This window comes from Talpa occidentalis, unplaced genomic scaffold, assembly GCF_014898055.3.
Source record: "Talpa occidentalis isolate TD23 unplaced genomic scaffold, MPIMG_talOcc4v2.1, whole genome shotgun sequence".
Taxonomy (NCBI): Eukaryota; Metazoa; Chordata; class Mammalia; order Eulipotyphla; family Talpidae; genus Talpa; species Talpa occidentalis.
In genome coordinates, this window is record NW_026555331.1 from 84,467,145 (window position 1) to 84,480,474 (window position 13,330).

The following is a 13,330-nucleotide window of genomic DNA, read 5'->3' on the forward strand; positions in this document are numbered from 1 at the left end:
AATGTAACTTTTTATGATCTCACATATGTCCTGAAGTCATTCATTAAAGTATAGATTCAACATTTTAAATTCTCCACCATTGTGAAATTAATCTCTCAACTAAATTAGTTGGCCATAGATAATGCAAGCAAATATATAGTTACAGACTCAGAACAGAAACCCTCCCTATAATTCTATTCCTAATGGTGTTTCTAAAGATAACTATGTTAACACAATTTAACAAAATGCAGATGTGCAAGGGCAAAACATTGACATTTGACAACAGGCCATCTTTCAGAGATTTTCCTTGAGAATTTATCTTTCTTTTCTGGCTAAACACTATCACGTCTCATGAGACCCTAACTGTGATATAGCTCGCAATTAGGCAAGATGCATTTGAATTTGTGATTATAATATCTTCTAATTTTATAGTGGGGGGTAAAAGAATGTAGATACTTTCCTCTGTATTTCATGGAATCATAGCCACAGTAAAAGTAAACTCTGCATGTTAATACAGTATACTTCTAGTCTCACAGGATTGTTTCATTTTGGGAAAGAGTCATATTGCCTTTGGAAAGTAAAGGAATTTATCCTATTTTCTTCAAAGATAGGGTGCAAAAACATACTTGAATTAATTTCATTTTTCTTTCTATTTCATGATTCCTTAAGATACATAACTCTTGTGATTTGCAGAAGATCCCCCTCACACACTCTTGAAGAAGTCACCATTTATTTCAGTGTCTTAAAGAAGAAAATAAAAAGCAGATGCTCTAAGTGTACTTACTTGAAAAAGACGAAAATCCCCAGCGAAATCACTAAGGTGAAAATCGACATAGAATGACCCACGATAGCCAAGTAGTACAGATTGTATGCATCCTGGAACAGCAACAACAGAACCAGTTACAAATAAAAGTAGGTGAATAAGTGATTGTAGAGGAAGGAAAATACTTTCTACTCTTAAATATTATAAGTAAAAAAAACTACTTTTTTAAAACTTAACATTATAACACATTTCATAGAACTGAATTATACAAAAAAATAACAAGCTGTATTAACATATTAAATATGACAAGGTTAGCAGTTACACTAGAATAAGTGTGGCCAGGTAGGAAGAAGACTGGATTTATCAGGGCTGGGCTCTACTCTGAGTATTGTCACTAGACCTTTGTGGAACCTTCATAAATCAGTCAGTTAGTTCACCTATTTCGACCTCAGTAGTCCTCATCTATCATGTACTTTGGTTGGACTAGATGATTTCTGAAACAAGTATCTACTGCTTATAAGAAACACCATTAAATACAGGGACACAAAAATATTGGATGTGAAAGGAAAGTAACTAAAAGAAAATAGGTGTAACAGACAGATTCAGATGTTAAGTCAGGAAAATAAAACAATTCTAAATTTCTATGCACCTAATAACATAAAGGTCAAAGCACATAAATGATAAAACAAAAAGTGACAACTCCTAGTAATTTATAGAAAACACAGACAAGAAAAACAACCTACAGTATAATTATGAAATTTTACTAATTAACATGTAATAAGCACTGTATCCAACAACTACAAGATACTCATCTTTGGGCATGTACAAGAATGTTTATCTAATCTGATATTTTATAGCCAGTAAAGCAAATCTCAACACATTTCAAAAATGTAATCTTAAAGAAATCTTAAATGGCAACAATTGTCTATTATTAGTAAAAAGGTTTTTTTTTAAAAAAACCTTCATATTATTGAGAATTAAGCAATACATTTCCAAATGGCGATTAGATGAAAGAACTCCTTAGGAGGTATTTAGAAATCTTTATGAGAAAACAAACACTCAGTTCTTTTTTTTTTCCTAGGAATTAATTTTCTAATTATTTTTCTAAATTCAATACTAGACAAAACTATGAGTGTTGTTTTTGTTAAGTTCTTCCTTTTAAATAGTTTACCATATAGAATCCCTTGCCATTTAAACTATGTTTTTAATTTGGATATATATCCATTCCCCTATCACCTTCAAGCATTTTATTTTTATCTCTGCATAATTTATTTCTAAGAAAATTTCATGTAACTTAATTCTTTTTCAGTGTCTCCAGTATATTCTTTTAAAAAATATATATTCTTTGGAATTAGAGACTTCTAAATGTGTAAGATTAAGCCAACAGCTAGCTCATAATTTAGTTGCCATTCTTGTATCATTTGTAAGACTGAGAGGTGTGTGTGAGTGAATGTGTGTGTGCATGTGTGTTTTAATAAATTCTACCTTGGTTTCTGCACATTTTTTGTATTTATGTTAGAATATTTGTGCAATGAATATCAATCATTATATTAGGTACCTAGAGGGGAGCATTTATTGCTTAAATTGTTTATTTCCCTTTCACATGTGGCCACGATGTGTGAGCAGGTCAAACATGGGAGCATTCAGAAATAATTTTTGGACCTGCACTATTTATAACAATTCAGTTAACGGAGTTACAATTATTTCCTTGTAAAATGATAATCAGCACTCATTCAGGAAATTCCTCACTCAGTGACATGTCATTTCAATCAGACCTTATTAAGTAAATAGCTCTCCATTAGGATGTAGACAGGAGTCTGAATCTCAGGGGTGACTAAGCAATTTACAGAGAGGTGCAGGGCTTTGATGCCCTCAGCCTGTGACTGTGATGAGGTGTCCTTAGTCCCTGGTCTCTTATACTATCTATCCTTGTTTGTCTTGTTGCTGTTGTTTGTTTTATTTTTAACAAAAGGAAAAATTTCTATATCCCTAAAGTTTCTCTACAAGAAGCAAAAGTAATAATGTGTTTTACTTTCCAACGTAGTAACTGTTTTGCACACAAGTCTATCCTTGAAGGAAACAGTACATTTCCACTAGAGCCACCAGGTTGCTCAGAGGGGCCCTGTGTGGCTAAGAATGATCAACTTTTTTCCCAGTTCTGTGGGGAGAGGTTGTAGACTTAGTAATCTTCATAGATTTCTGATATACTGAAGGATAGGATAGGTAGCTGTTTCATTCCCTCCCACATAGGTTTAAAAGTTTCTAAGCAGAGATGATAATAAAAATATTTAACAGCCCATAAGGCCCATATACCAACAAATCAGAATGGATTTCACTGAAAATAATCTAAACAACCACACCTAAAGCTGATTCAATGAACTGATGAGAACTTTCTAAAGGTCCCTCCAAGGTCTGATAGTAAAACTGTGATGAACATCATGGGTGGTGGAGGCAGGACAACTGTTAGCTTTTGACTTGTGGAAAATCTGTACTTTTGAAACTCTTGCAGGAGGTGAGAGATTAAAGTCCCTGGAAATGTTGCCTGATATCGGGCATCATAGAATCCCATTGTCTGTCCCATGGACACTGTTCCCCTTGTCAAAAATAGTGTGATTCCATTTGCTTATGGAACTCTCACTGATACTGAGTACCAATCAAGAAGTGAAATGTTTTCTCCAATGTATCTTCATAGGAGCCATAGGACTTAAAGGTCAGTATCTAATTTCCTTCTATGAAATAGATTGGCTTCTTCATAGCAGGCATTTTATAGTTCTGTATTCATTTCTATGTATACATTCTCACTCAATACTGAAAGTTGAAACAGAACCTACCTGTAGTTTCTCCGGAGTGAAAGCGTTGCACATGGTATAGTTGGACCAGGTTTCATTGTCTTCAGGATGTTTATACCAAAACCCTTTTTCATCACAGTATCTAGTAACCCTTTCTGTTAACGAAACACAGTAGTTACTAACTTTATTAATCTTACCCCTTAGCGGGGACTTAGATGGTGTGTCCACAGACCCCCTGTAACTGAACCTGCTTCGTTTCAACATCTGGGCCACCTAAGTCTTTACAGTTATATTTAAAACACTCCTTTTTGCGCCTCCCCTGGTGTCGCAGCGGTTGAGCGCTGGGCTGCGAAGCTGCCCGCAGCCTCTGCAGTGCCGGTTCGATCCCCGGCTGCCAGGTGAGGGTCCCACATGGCGCGCAGACCTCTCCTGCCGTGCCCAATTTCATTAGTCTGCCTGTTCTGTTCCCCACTCTGGCTCTGGTGAATTCTCTCACCCTCCCGTGCTTCTGACTGTACCCAGTGCTTGTATAAATAAATCTTAAAAAAAAAAAAAAAAAACACTCCTTTTCCATTATTTTAATCTCAGATTTGTTTAATATCAGATTTGTTTAATCTCAGATTTGTTTCTATCTGGTTTTTTAAAACATCTTTTCTGGTCCTGATACCTGTATCTCTTAGAGCTAGGAAGCTGCACCCTTTTATCCCCCTGAGATCCACATTCCTCCATCCCCTACTTTAGTTTCATCTACTGCTGTGCTCTGCCTCCTACTGGCATTTCCTTAGTGCACTGGGTTGAGGTCCCTCATTCTAGTCATTTTCTTGTGGGGATTTCATTGTTGATCAGTATCATCTGAGCTGCACTTTTAGTCACAACAGAACTTAAAAAATATCCTAAAGTCCAAGGTGTGCTTCAAATTCATTAAATCGGAATGCCAAGGGTAGCACCAGGCATGAGGATTTCTAAAAGTTCCTCAGTTCCTAAGTCATGTTGAGAATCACCTACTACAACTAGCACCTACCCCACCCTACTCCCACACCCGCCGTCTAGTCTCTGGATTGAGGCTGTTAAACAACTTCACACATACTTCTTTCCCATTCATTCCTCTGCACTTATTTCCACCATAGAGCATTGAGCATTTTGGGTTCTAAGTCTCCAGTCTATTTGCATGCGAAAATATTAAGATAGGTAACTTCAGCCCCCTAATTTTTCATTCTACTTGATGTTCTGGACTTTTATCCTGACTAAGCAGAATAATCCCAGCCTAACTTATTTTTTTTTAAAGATTTATTTATTTATGCATACAAGAGCTGGGGTACAGGCCAGAGATGCGGGAGGTGAGAGGATTCACCAGAGATAGAGTGGGGAACAGAACAGGCAGACTGACTGAAACACATTGCTGAGGGGAGCAGCGGATGAGACAAGGGACGTCTGCCTTGCCATGTGGGTTGCTCCCTGGTCGCCCAGGGATTGAACTCGTGCTGCAGAGGCTGCGGATTGCCTCATAGTGTGGTGCTTAACCCCTTGCCACACCAGGGAGGCCTATCCCAGCCTAACTTTTAGCCACATGGAGTATGATGTCCTACGGGTCCAAAGAAAACATGTCCTTCCTTGAAAGTTCTAAAAGGAACTCAGTTTGTAGACATTTGTAAGGAGATTTAGATACACTATTTGTCAAATGCTTTTTTAAAGACTGTTTTGCTTACTTACAGAGGGTTAGGTAAGAGCTTGGGAGACTTGGGTTCACTTATGGTTTTGTGTCAAAGATTATGTGAGTATAAATGAGATAATACATCATAAAATATTTTGAAAAAGTGATATTCATAGAAAAGTATTGCTATGTCACTTTTTATAACTATAGTAAACTTGGTATCTTTTATTAAAACAGAAAACTGGTGGGTGTCTAGAGTTACTACCTTGTGATTTATTTTTCCTTACACATGACAGTTTTATATAAACTCCAAGGTTGTACAATATTTTCATCATTCATGTTATGTCAGCCCCATTTCTGCTATTTCTTGATTAAATATTTTCATAAGTCACCAAATAAATGTTAACTGAAAATTTAAAAACATGTCAAATAAAACTGGTTATAGAAATCTAGTTTATTTAATTTGTTGTTAAAATATTATTAATACTTTATTTTAAATTTGTTATAATATTCTATTATACAAATCTCATTTTAATTTAAAATTTAATGGAATTTAAGACCAATGTGCACCACTGACTAGTAATATGACTTAAAAATATGGACAGCTTACAGTATTTATATAAATGGATAATATTTTAATTTAGGAAATGTTTCAGAGATCTCAAAATGTGTATAATTAGATAAGCATATTTATATTTGATATTCTTTTCAGAATATCAAAGCATCATGGCAAGATAGAAAATGAAAATAAATACTCTACCTGTTGGATCAAAATCTGGAAAATAATCGGGGCAGTACTGATAGGACAACACTCCAGCCGGTGTGTCATCCCAGCAAGTCCATCCATCCCAGGAACGATTGCAGTATGGACCTGGCCATTAGAAATTTATATTGCAATTGTCAGAACTCAGTATCCTCAGCAGGATTAAACATTCTACAGACAGTAATTTGGGGGTTCTTCACTTGGATGTGGAAATATTAGAAGAAGCAACAGCAGTAAAATACCACCTAGTAATGCAATTTGCATTTTAGTGCTTTCTCCATTTACTCCTCAAAAGACATACATGTCATCTCTATAGAATCTTTCCTCCAAAATCCTTCCTTTAAAATATATCTTCAGAATTGCTACAAGAGTACTCTTTTATATATCTGTAAAATCATCATTGGATGAAAGGCTTATCTTGAATTATATAATTATTTGACATTGGAATATATGTATTTTACTAACCATTAACCTTTCAAGGTGTTGCTTGGGTAGGGCTCAGTCTTACTTCAAGGATGATGTAATAATTGTTCATTTGGAGGTGTATTTTCAGCTAGCTCGTGGACTACATATAAAGCAGCCTTATTCCATTAGAATAACACTTGTCACTGGCTAAATAATGCTCAGTTTAATCACATTATGTGGTCAATATTGGCTTCAAGTGGTTTCTCACTGATTTCAAAAATCAAATCTAATATAAAACACTAAAAATGATATTCACAAGAATGAATCTCAAGCTTGAAGGCAGTTCTCAAAAAATAAAAAAGCTTTAAATAATTATCATAGCACAAAAGTTCAACCTCTCAAGATAATTAAGATGCAAGTCCTTTCTGAAAATAACAATTTCATGTTTCTATTGTCTCATTTGTTTCAGAGAAATAGTTTCTTCTAGGGGCAGAGTTGCATTTAATGCCTTTTCAAATTTGTTAAAAATACTGAAATTACTGAAGGTAGAAGAATAACATACATCTATCTTTCAACTGACTTGTGTTTAAAGGAAAATGTTACAAATAGGAATGACTATTATAACTTTTAACTACTTGAAGGCAAACCAATGTTTTCCTTCCACCAAGCACTGTTGTCTTATAATATACAAGGATGTACAAGATCTTGGTGGATCTTTCAAAATGTTATAGAGGACAGGAAAGACAATTTAAATGGATGTATAACAATGGGTGGCCATCATATCCTCCCTTTTGTTTTCTTCTGGGGCCTTTAAATTAACAGAATTTGTTAGGTCCTGAAAACAACTGGGCAGACAGAATATTCTAGAGGCGAGAGGAGAAACAGTCTTTAAGTGATATCTTTTTCTATTTTCTCTGTGAACTAGGGGTAGAAAGGAGAAAGGAATATCATGAGTTGTCAACCAATTGACAGTTAAGGGAAAGATACTGCCTAATTAATCCAAACCAGATGGGGTTTTGACAGGTTCTTCTTAGACAAACTCTGCCCACCATTTTCCAACTTCCTTCCTAGAATTTTCCAATTTCTCTTTTTATTTAACCCTGTATTATTCCTGCTTGCCAGGTGTGAATATGGAATTATTGTAGTAATAATGTGATCAAAGCAGATGTTAGCCAGAAACTTTTCTGATGAACTTAAAAGGCAAAAACTAAGCCCATTTGCCATATGAAATACACGAACATACCGTAGTATGAAAACCATTGCTAAAACTGTGGTATATTAAATACTAAACACAGTAGTATATTAAATATTAAATATAATATACTGTAGTATATTAAATTAAAATCAGTCAACATATTTGCCCCTGGAAGAAAATAAGCCTTTAATGATGTTTGAAATGCGTGTTTACACAGATCCTCTTTTTACCTTCTCCTTGGTAGGGGGGTAACTTTGCCATTCGATCATAGCATTGGAACTGTGCATCCATCATCTTCTTTCGTCCTAGGACGTACAGGAATGGCTCAGGCTCAATTGTTGGAGAAAAGGTGGTGTTTGAATCGGAAGGAAGAACGGGGGTTGGGTGCTGTATTAAAAGAAAAATTGGTTACATATAGAGAGTAACTGATTATGTACACATAATTTCATTATATTTTTATACATTTATACCTACAATACATTTAAAACATTACACAGATTATGCTTATAAAAGTATGAAAAATTTTATTTTTCCTTCTATAAGCAACAGTTACTTATGGTCTCCCTGCAGAATATTTTTTATTCTATAACCTGAGTGTATTTATAGTTCATCTACAAATTCTAACTACAAATTTCATATTTACATTCAGTCCTTTACTATTGAAAATGTATAGCACCCACACACATTCATGTACTTCTTTATCGAATAATTTTCAGAAATTTTTTTATTAGTGTACAGAACTAAGCAAAACAAATAACCTGATCCCCCCCCCAAATAGTAATATTAATTAACTTTGCCTTATTTGGAACTCTTAAGATCATGAATCACATTATTAAAAATAGGTAAGGCAGTGCCAGAGATAAACTTTATTTTTATTTAATTCTTTCAGCTGATTTTTGTTTGTGCTTAGATTAAGCACATTGCCAAAATTTTACCCAGTTTATCCCACAGAACAAATAATGTTTTTCTGAGATTCTAGCTTGGATAACTGGGCTTAATTTCTTTAAACTGGTTTCATCAGCAGATGATCATACAGGGTAATGAATTTTTCACTGCTGAAAATCAGTGTAAATTTTACATGTTTCTGTCAGTACAAGCTGCTAATGTCAGCCTCAGTCCTACTTATTATAACTAATGTGTGTGTGTGTGTGTGTGTTTGAAAAATATCTTTGTGCCAGTAAGCTGAAGGCAGGGACTAGATCACCCCATGATGGAAAAAGGAGCAGTTCCTAACCTTCTTAACAAAAATACAAAGGCATAATTGAATATGAGGAAAGAAAAATAGTAATAGTCAAACACCCCAGATACTTTATCCTATATAACTGGGAAAAATGGTAGTGCCCTGAGAAAGGGGAAAAGTTGGGAAAGAAACTCTTCATTGGGGGAAGAACGTAACTTCTCTTCTGGATTTGTATTGGAAGTGCCAGCACGTCATCTGAGTAGAAATCATTTCAGAGGGTAGATATATACTACTGTTATAACATTGCTGTTATGACTCTACATGGACAGTTACTTGAACACAGTTGACACCATACTTTAAGCGTTAGGGTTATTTCTGCTTTTAATGACTCTTGAATTTACAAGAGAAGAAAGACAAGCCAATGAAACAACAAAATGATTAAAAATGTGCAAATCCCTTATTAATGTAGTTGAACAACATTCTGTTGTCATATCACCCTTTTCCAATGGATTTTAAGATCAGTCATCAAATATGCATTGAGCTTGGTGAGCTAAGTATTGTTGAAGATACATTGATGAATAAAACTAGTATAGATTTTTCCTCATGGAGCTTACAGTCTAGCAAAAAAACCCACAACACTATAAAATATTTCTTGACACCAATTATCTTGAAAGGTAAAGAGTCATTAAATGCTCAGATATTTCATTAGAAATTGGGATGTGTTTGGGAACACACACACACAAAAGATGTTAAGTCTTCATTTTGGATTTTAGTAGCTTATATTTGTATGAATGTGTGTATGAGTGCACATGTGTGCGTAATTCCACTCAAAATCATGTAACCATGATCTTTAACCATGTCTAATGGTGTCCTCGCAATAAAAGATAGCAATAGATGGTTCAGCTGATGCATATATATTAGGTTCTTTATGGTTCTATACTTAGAGTGTTTACTTGGTAAGAGAATTATCATTTAAGATATTTAGTTTTGGGCCACTTTATCACCATCTTCAAATCAGCTTAGAAGATGGAACATGATGTCATACAAAAATATTTTCTGTTTACTATATCAGGGACTATTTTCTGTCATTTATGTACAGGGACATTAGTGACTAATTTGTTTAAGCTTAGTGTCATTTCCAAAAATAAAATTCTGAATTCTGTCTTTAAATGGACAGGACAACTAGCTAAGGAATGTTCCTGTGTAGTTGGAAATTCATGGAAGCCCTGGGGGAACGGTATGGACAAGTATATCAAATGGAAAACCCTATACTTATGTTTTCATTACAGTATTATTTGATTGAATGCAGTTAAAATAACATCAATAACAGTGGCGATAAGACCATCTGAAAGAGTAGGTGTAGTTGAGGCAGATGATAGCGGTATCAATCTTATCATTCTTGCAATATTGAAACAAACTCCAGTGAACTTGATTTGGAGTCTGGTTCAGCAGAGATTGTTTCAACACTGAAGGAATGAGGAATTAGAACTTCTGTCGTTAGTTGAGCCAAAATAATCTGAGTCCGATCCTGGTCTGGTTCATTGCACATTGACGATGGAATTTTCCCACTGGAAGCTGAATGTTTCAGTGATTTTCTTCTGAAGATAGGCATTGAGACATTCTGTTACATACACATATATATGAGACATTCTGTTACATGTACACACACATATATATACATATAACAGATATTTATATAACATATATACATATGTGTATACATATAACAGATAGGTAGGTATAGATATACAAAGACAGTGATATAAAACATATAAAGTTCAAGTTGTGGAATAACTATTTCATAAAATACCATATATACAAATTTCATAACACACATTAAACATAAACTTTTTGCTGATGATTTTATACAAATAAAAATTATTAGAGGAGGTGGTAGAATTTTCAGCAATAAAGAGGCAAAGTAGAAGCAGTAATGATTAGATGAAAGTATCAGGTCATGTGAAAGATTTAAAAATGTTTACTTATCATAAGTATTATGTTTATACTACATATTGGGGGGGGTCAGCAAATATATGATTCGATGTTCACATGAAGATAGAAATGAGTTGTTAAGGGCATTAATATTTTTCTGAGTAAAGATCATTGTTCGAAGTTTTGCAGACAAGAGCTCACAAAATTCTTGGAAAACAAAACAAAAAACAATCTCTTAGGTATCCTATGTAGCAGTTTAGTTGCCATATATGTGATGTCACTCCTAAAGGTTCAAGTAAATGGTGCCACACATACGACCACCGAGCTGCCACCAAAGCTGTAGTCCACAGCTTGAGTACCTCCCATGTGCCAGTCACTGTTATAGGTTTTGGAGGCTCAGCAGCAAGGTTGCTGCCCTTGTGGAGCTTCCGTTACACAAGGTTTCATCCACACTAGTCATGGAGTACATAGGAAAGCATTCTGATTTGAGTGGTCTAAAATCAGCCTACTTTGGAGTTACAGGCAGTTTTGGTTGTATTTTTTTTTTAAAGATTTATTTATTTGTTTGTTTGTTTGTTTGTTTATACATACAAGCACTGGGTACATTCAGAAGCTCAGGAGGGTGAGAGAATTCACCAGAGCCAGAGCGGGGAGCAGAGCAGGCAGAAGGACCAAAGTACACTGCTGAGGGGAGCAGCGGGCGGCAGGAGAGGTCTGCGCGCCATGCGGGACCCTCCTCCAGTGGCTGGGGAGCAGCTGGGGATCGAACCTGCGCCGCATAGGCTGCGGGCAGCTTCGCAACCCAGCGCTCAACCGCCGTGCCACCGGGGAGGCCCTACAGGCAGTTTTTGAAAGTAAGGAGACAGAATGAGGATATAGAGCTGTTCTGTGCAGAACTTTGAGAAATGGTCTATCTTTGCAGTGGCTGAAACCCGCTGAATGCAGGGGTCCATGCCCCTTGCTGAAAGGAGAGATTCATACTGATTGCCACAGACAGAAATCCTCTAAAAGGAAAATGAATTCAGAATCCACAAATCAATAGACCCAAAATTGATAATGCATATGTTAGAATTATTTGTAGTTTTCAATTACTTATATTTTTTAGATGAGCAAAGAATGAAATAGAACTTTGCAAAGTGTTAGTGCTGGTTCTTCCAGGCAAAATCAGATGCCTGGTTGATGTCCTATGTACTTTCTACTTATATATAAATGCATAAACAACACAATTGCTGGAAATATTCAGTGCAAATAAGGGAATACAGTTGACAACCACAACAACATGCTATCAGAAAAATCTAGTTTTTCAATTTTTCATCATTTTCATCATCATTAGCACTTTTTGAGAGCTCCCTATGTGCCGAGGACTGTTTAAGTCATTTTCATTACAGGAAATAGGAAGGAAGTGAAGGGGTGATTTTGATTAGAGTAGATATGGTGAATGGAATGTGGTGACCTACACCAATGCTTTCAAAGCAATTTGGAAATCAGGTTGGTAGAGTTCAATAAATATATTGGTAGTGGTTGTTTACGATATGGTAATATCTAAGAAGTGATATTCTGAGGTAATTAAAATCACTGTCACTTTTTAAAAAAGTTCCCCTTTTTTCTGAGGAGTATCAGTGTGGGGTATAGTGTATTTTAGAAGGAGATTGATATATCAAATGAATTTTTATGGACAAATCTTCTGAATCAAAAACATAATCCAAGCATAGATAGAGAATCAAATTTGTTGGTCACAGCAAAGAGAGCACAAAGCCATTTAAGTGCTTAGTGCAGTTATGTTTGCTAGGAAAGAGGTGTCCACAAAGCATAAAACATTTCTGTTCATGAAAATAAATGGAATTCTTTCAATCTCTGAATTTTAAAATATATCAGATAAAATATATCTGAACTTTGAATAAAAGTGATCTGCTACAGTTTTTAACACACTAGAGATTATCTGAAGTCTTTGTAGTAAAAGGTTAGATAATCCCCAAATTATCTTGTTAGGATTTAGTAGTGCCTTTAGCTCTTCTATCAATGAACAATATAATTAATCATATGTTTTATGAAATGAAATTAGTTAGAAATATTCACATGTACTTGACCACACAGAATTTTATTTGAGCTATAAAAAGTAACTATCAATTTATAAACAGAATATACCAATATTTCTGCATCTCCAGAATACTGCACAGGCTTTGGCACATTATAGAGAACATTACATATTTTACTGGTAATAGTTTCTACAATAGTCCTGCTTAATTATTTTGAAAATCGTATTTCCAATGGCATGAATTTACCTGCATTTCCAAATACTGGATTACTTTTAGAAAATTATACAGAACTTTCTTTAAAGCTTAAAATAATATGGACAGTCTTACATAATAAAATAACTTATTATCTAAATAGGTATAAAGGGGTTACATTAACAATCATTCCCATAAACCATTTATTTTATACATTAACATTACAAAATAAAAATCCCTTTAAAATTAACTCAACATTTATAGGACATTAACAATATTTTCCCCTTGAATAATGTAAAGAGAAATAGTTTATGTAGACTTGTAAGCCCATAATTACACATGAACACACACTAGAAATCCTAGAACTGGAACCCTAGACAAGATTTGTTTGGGTGAGAATCAGATCCTGAGTGACTGACATGTATAATTCATTGGTCAGTGTTGT

The 13,330-nt window shown here is 34.9% G+C and overlaps 1 protein-coding gene across 1 annotated transcript in view; it reads right to left on the minus strand.

Annotated features, from left to right (window-relative positions):
- CALCR (calcitonin receptor) overlaps positions 1 to 13,330 on the minus strand; it is a 125,931-nt gene that overhangs the window by 36,572 nt on the left and 76,029 nt on the right. Inside the window, exons 4-7 of the mRNA XM_037507967.2 lie at positions 7,776 to 7,932; positions 5,943 to 6,053; positions 3,574 to 3,686; positions 764 to 855 (exon numbers count right to left, since the gene is read on the minus strand). Of these exons, the coding sequence (XP_037363864.1) occupies positions 764 to 855; positions 3,574 to 3,686; positions 5,943 to 6,053; positions 7,776 to 7,932 (473 nt within the window). The remainder of the gene's footprint in view (positions 1 to 763; positions 856 to 3,573; positions 3,687 to 5,942; positions 6,054 to 7,775; positions 7,933 to 13,330) is intronic.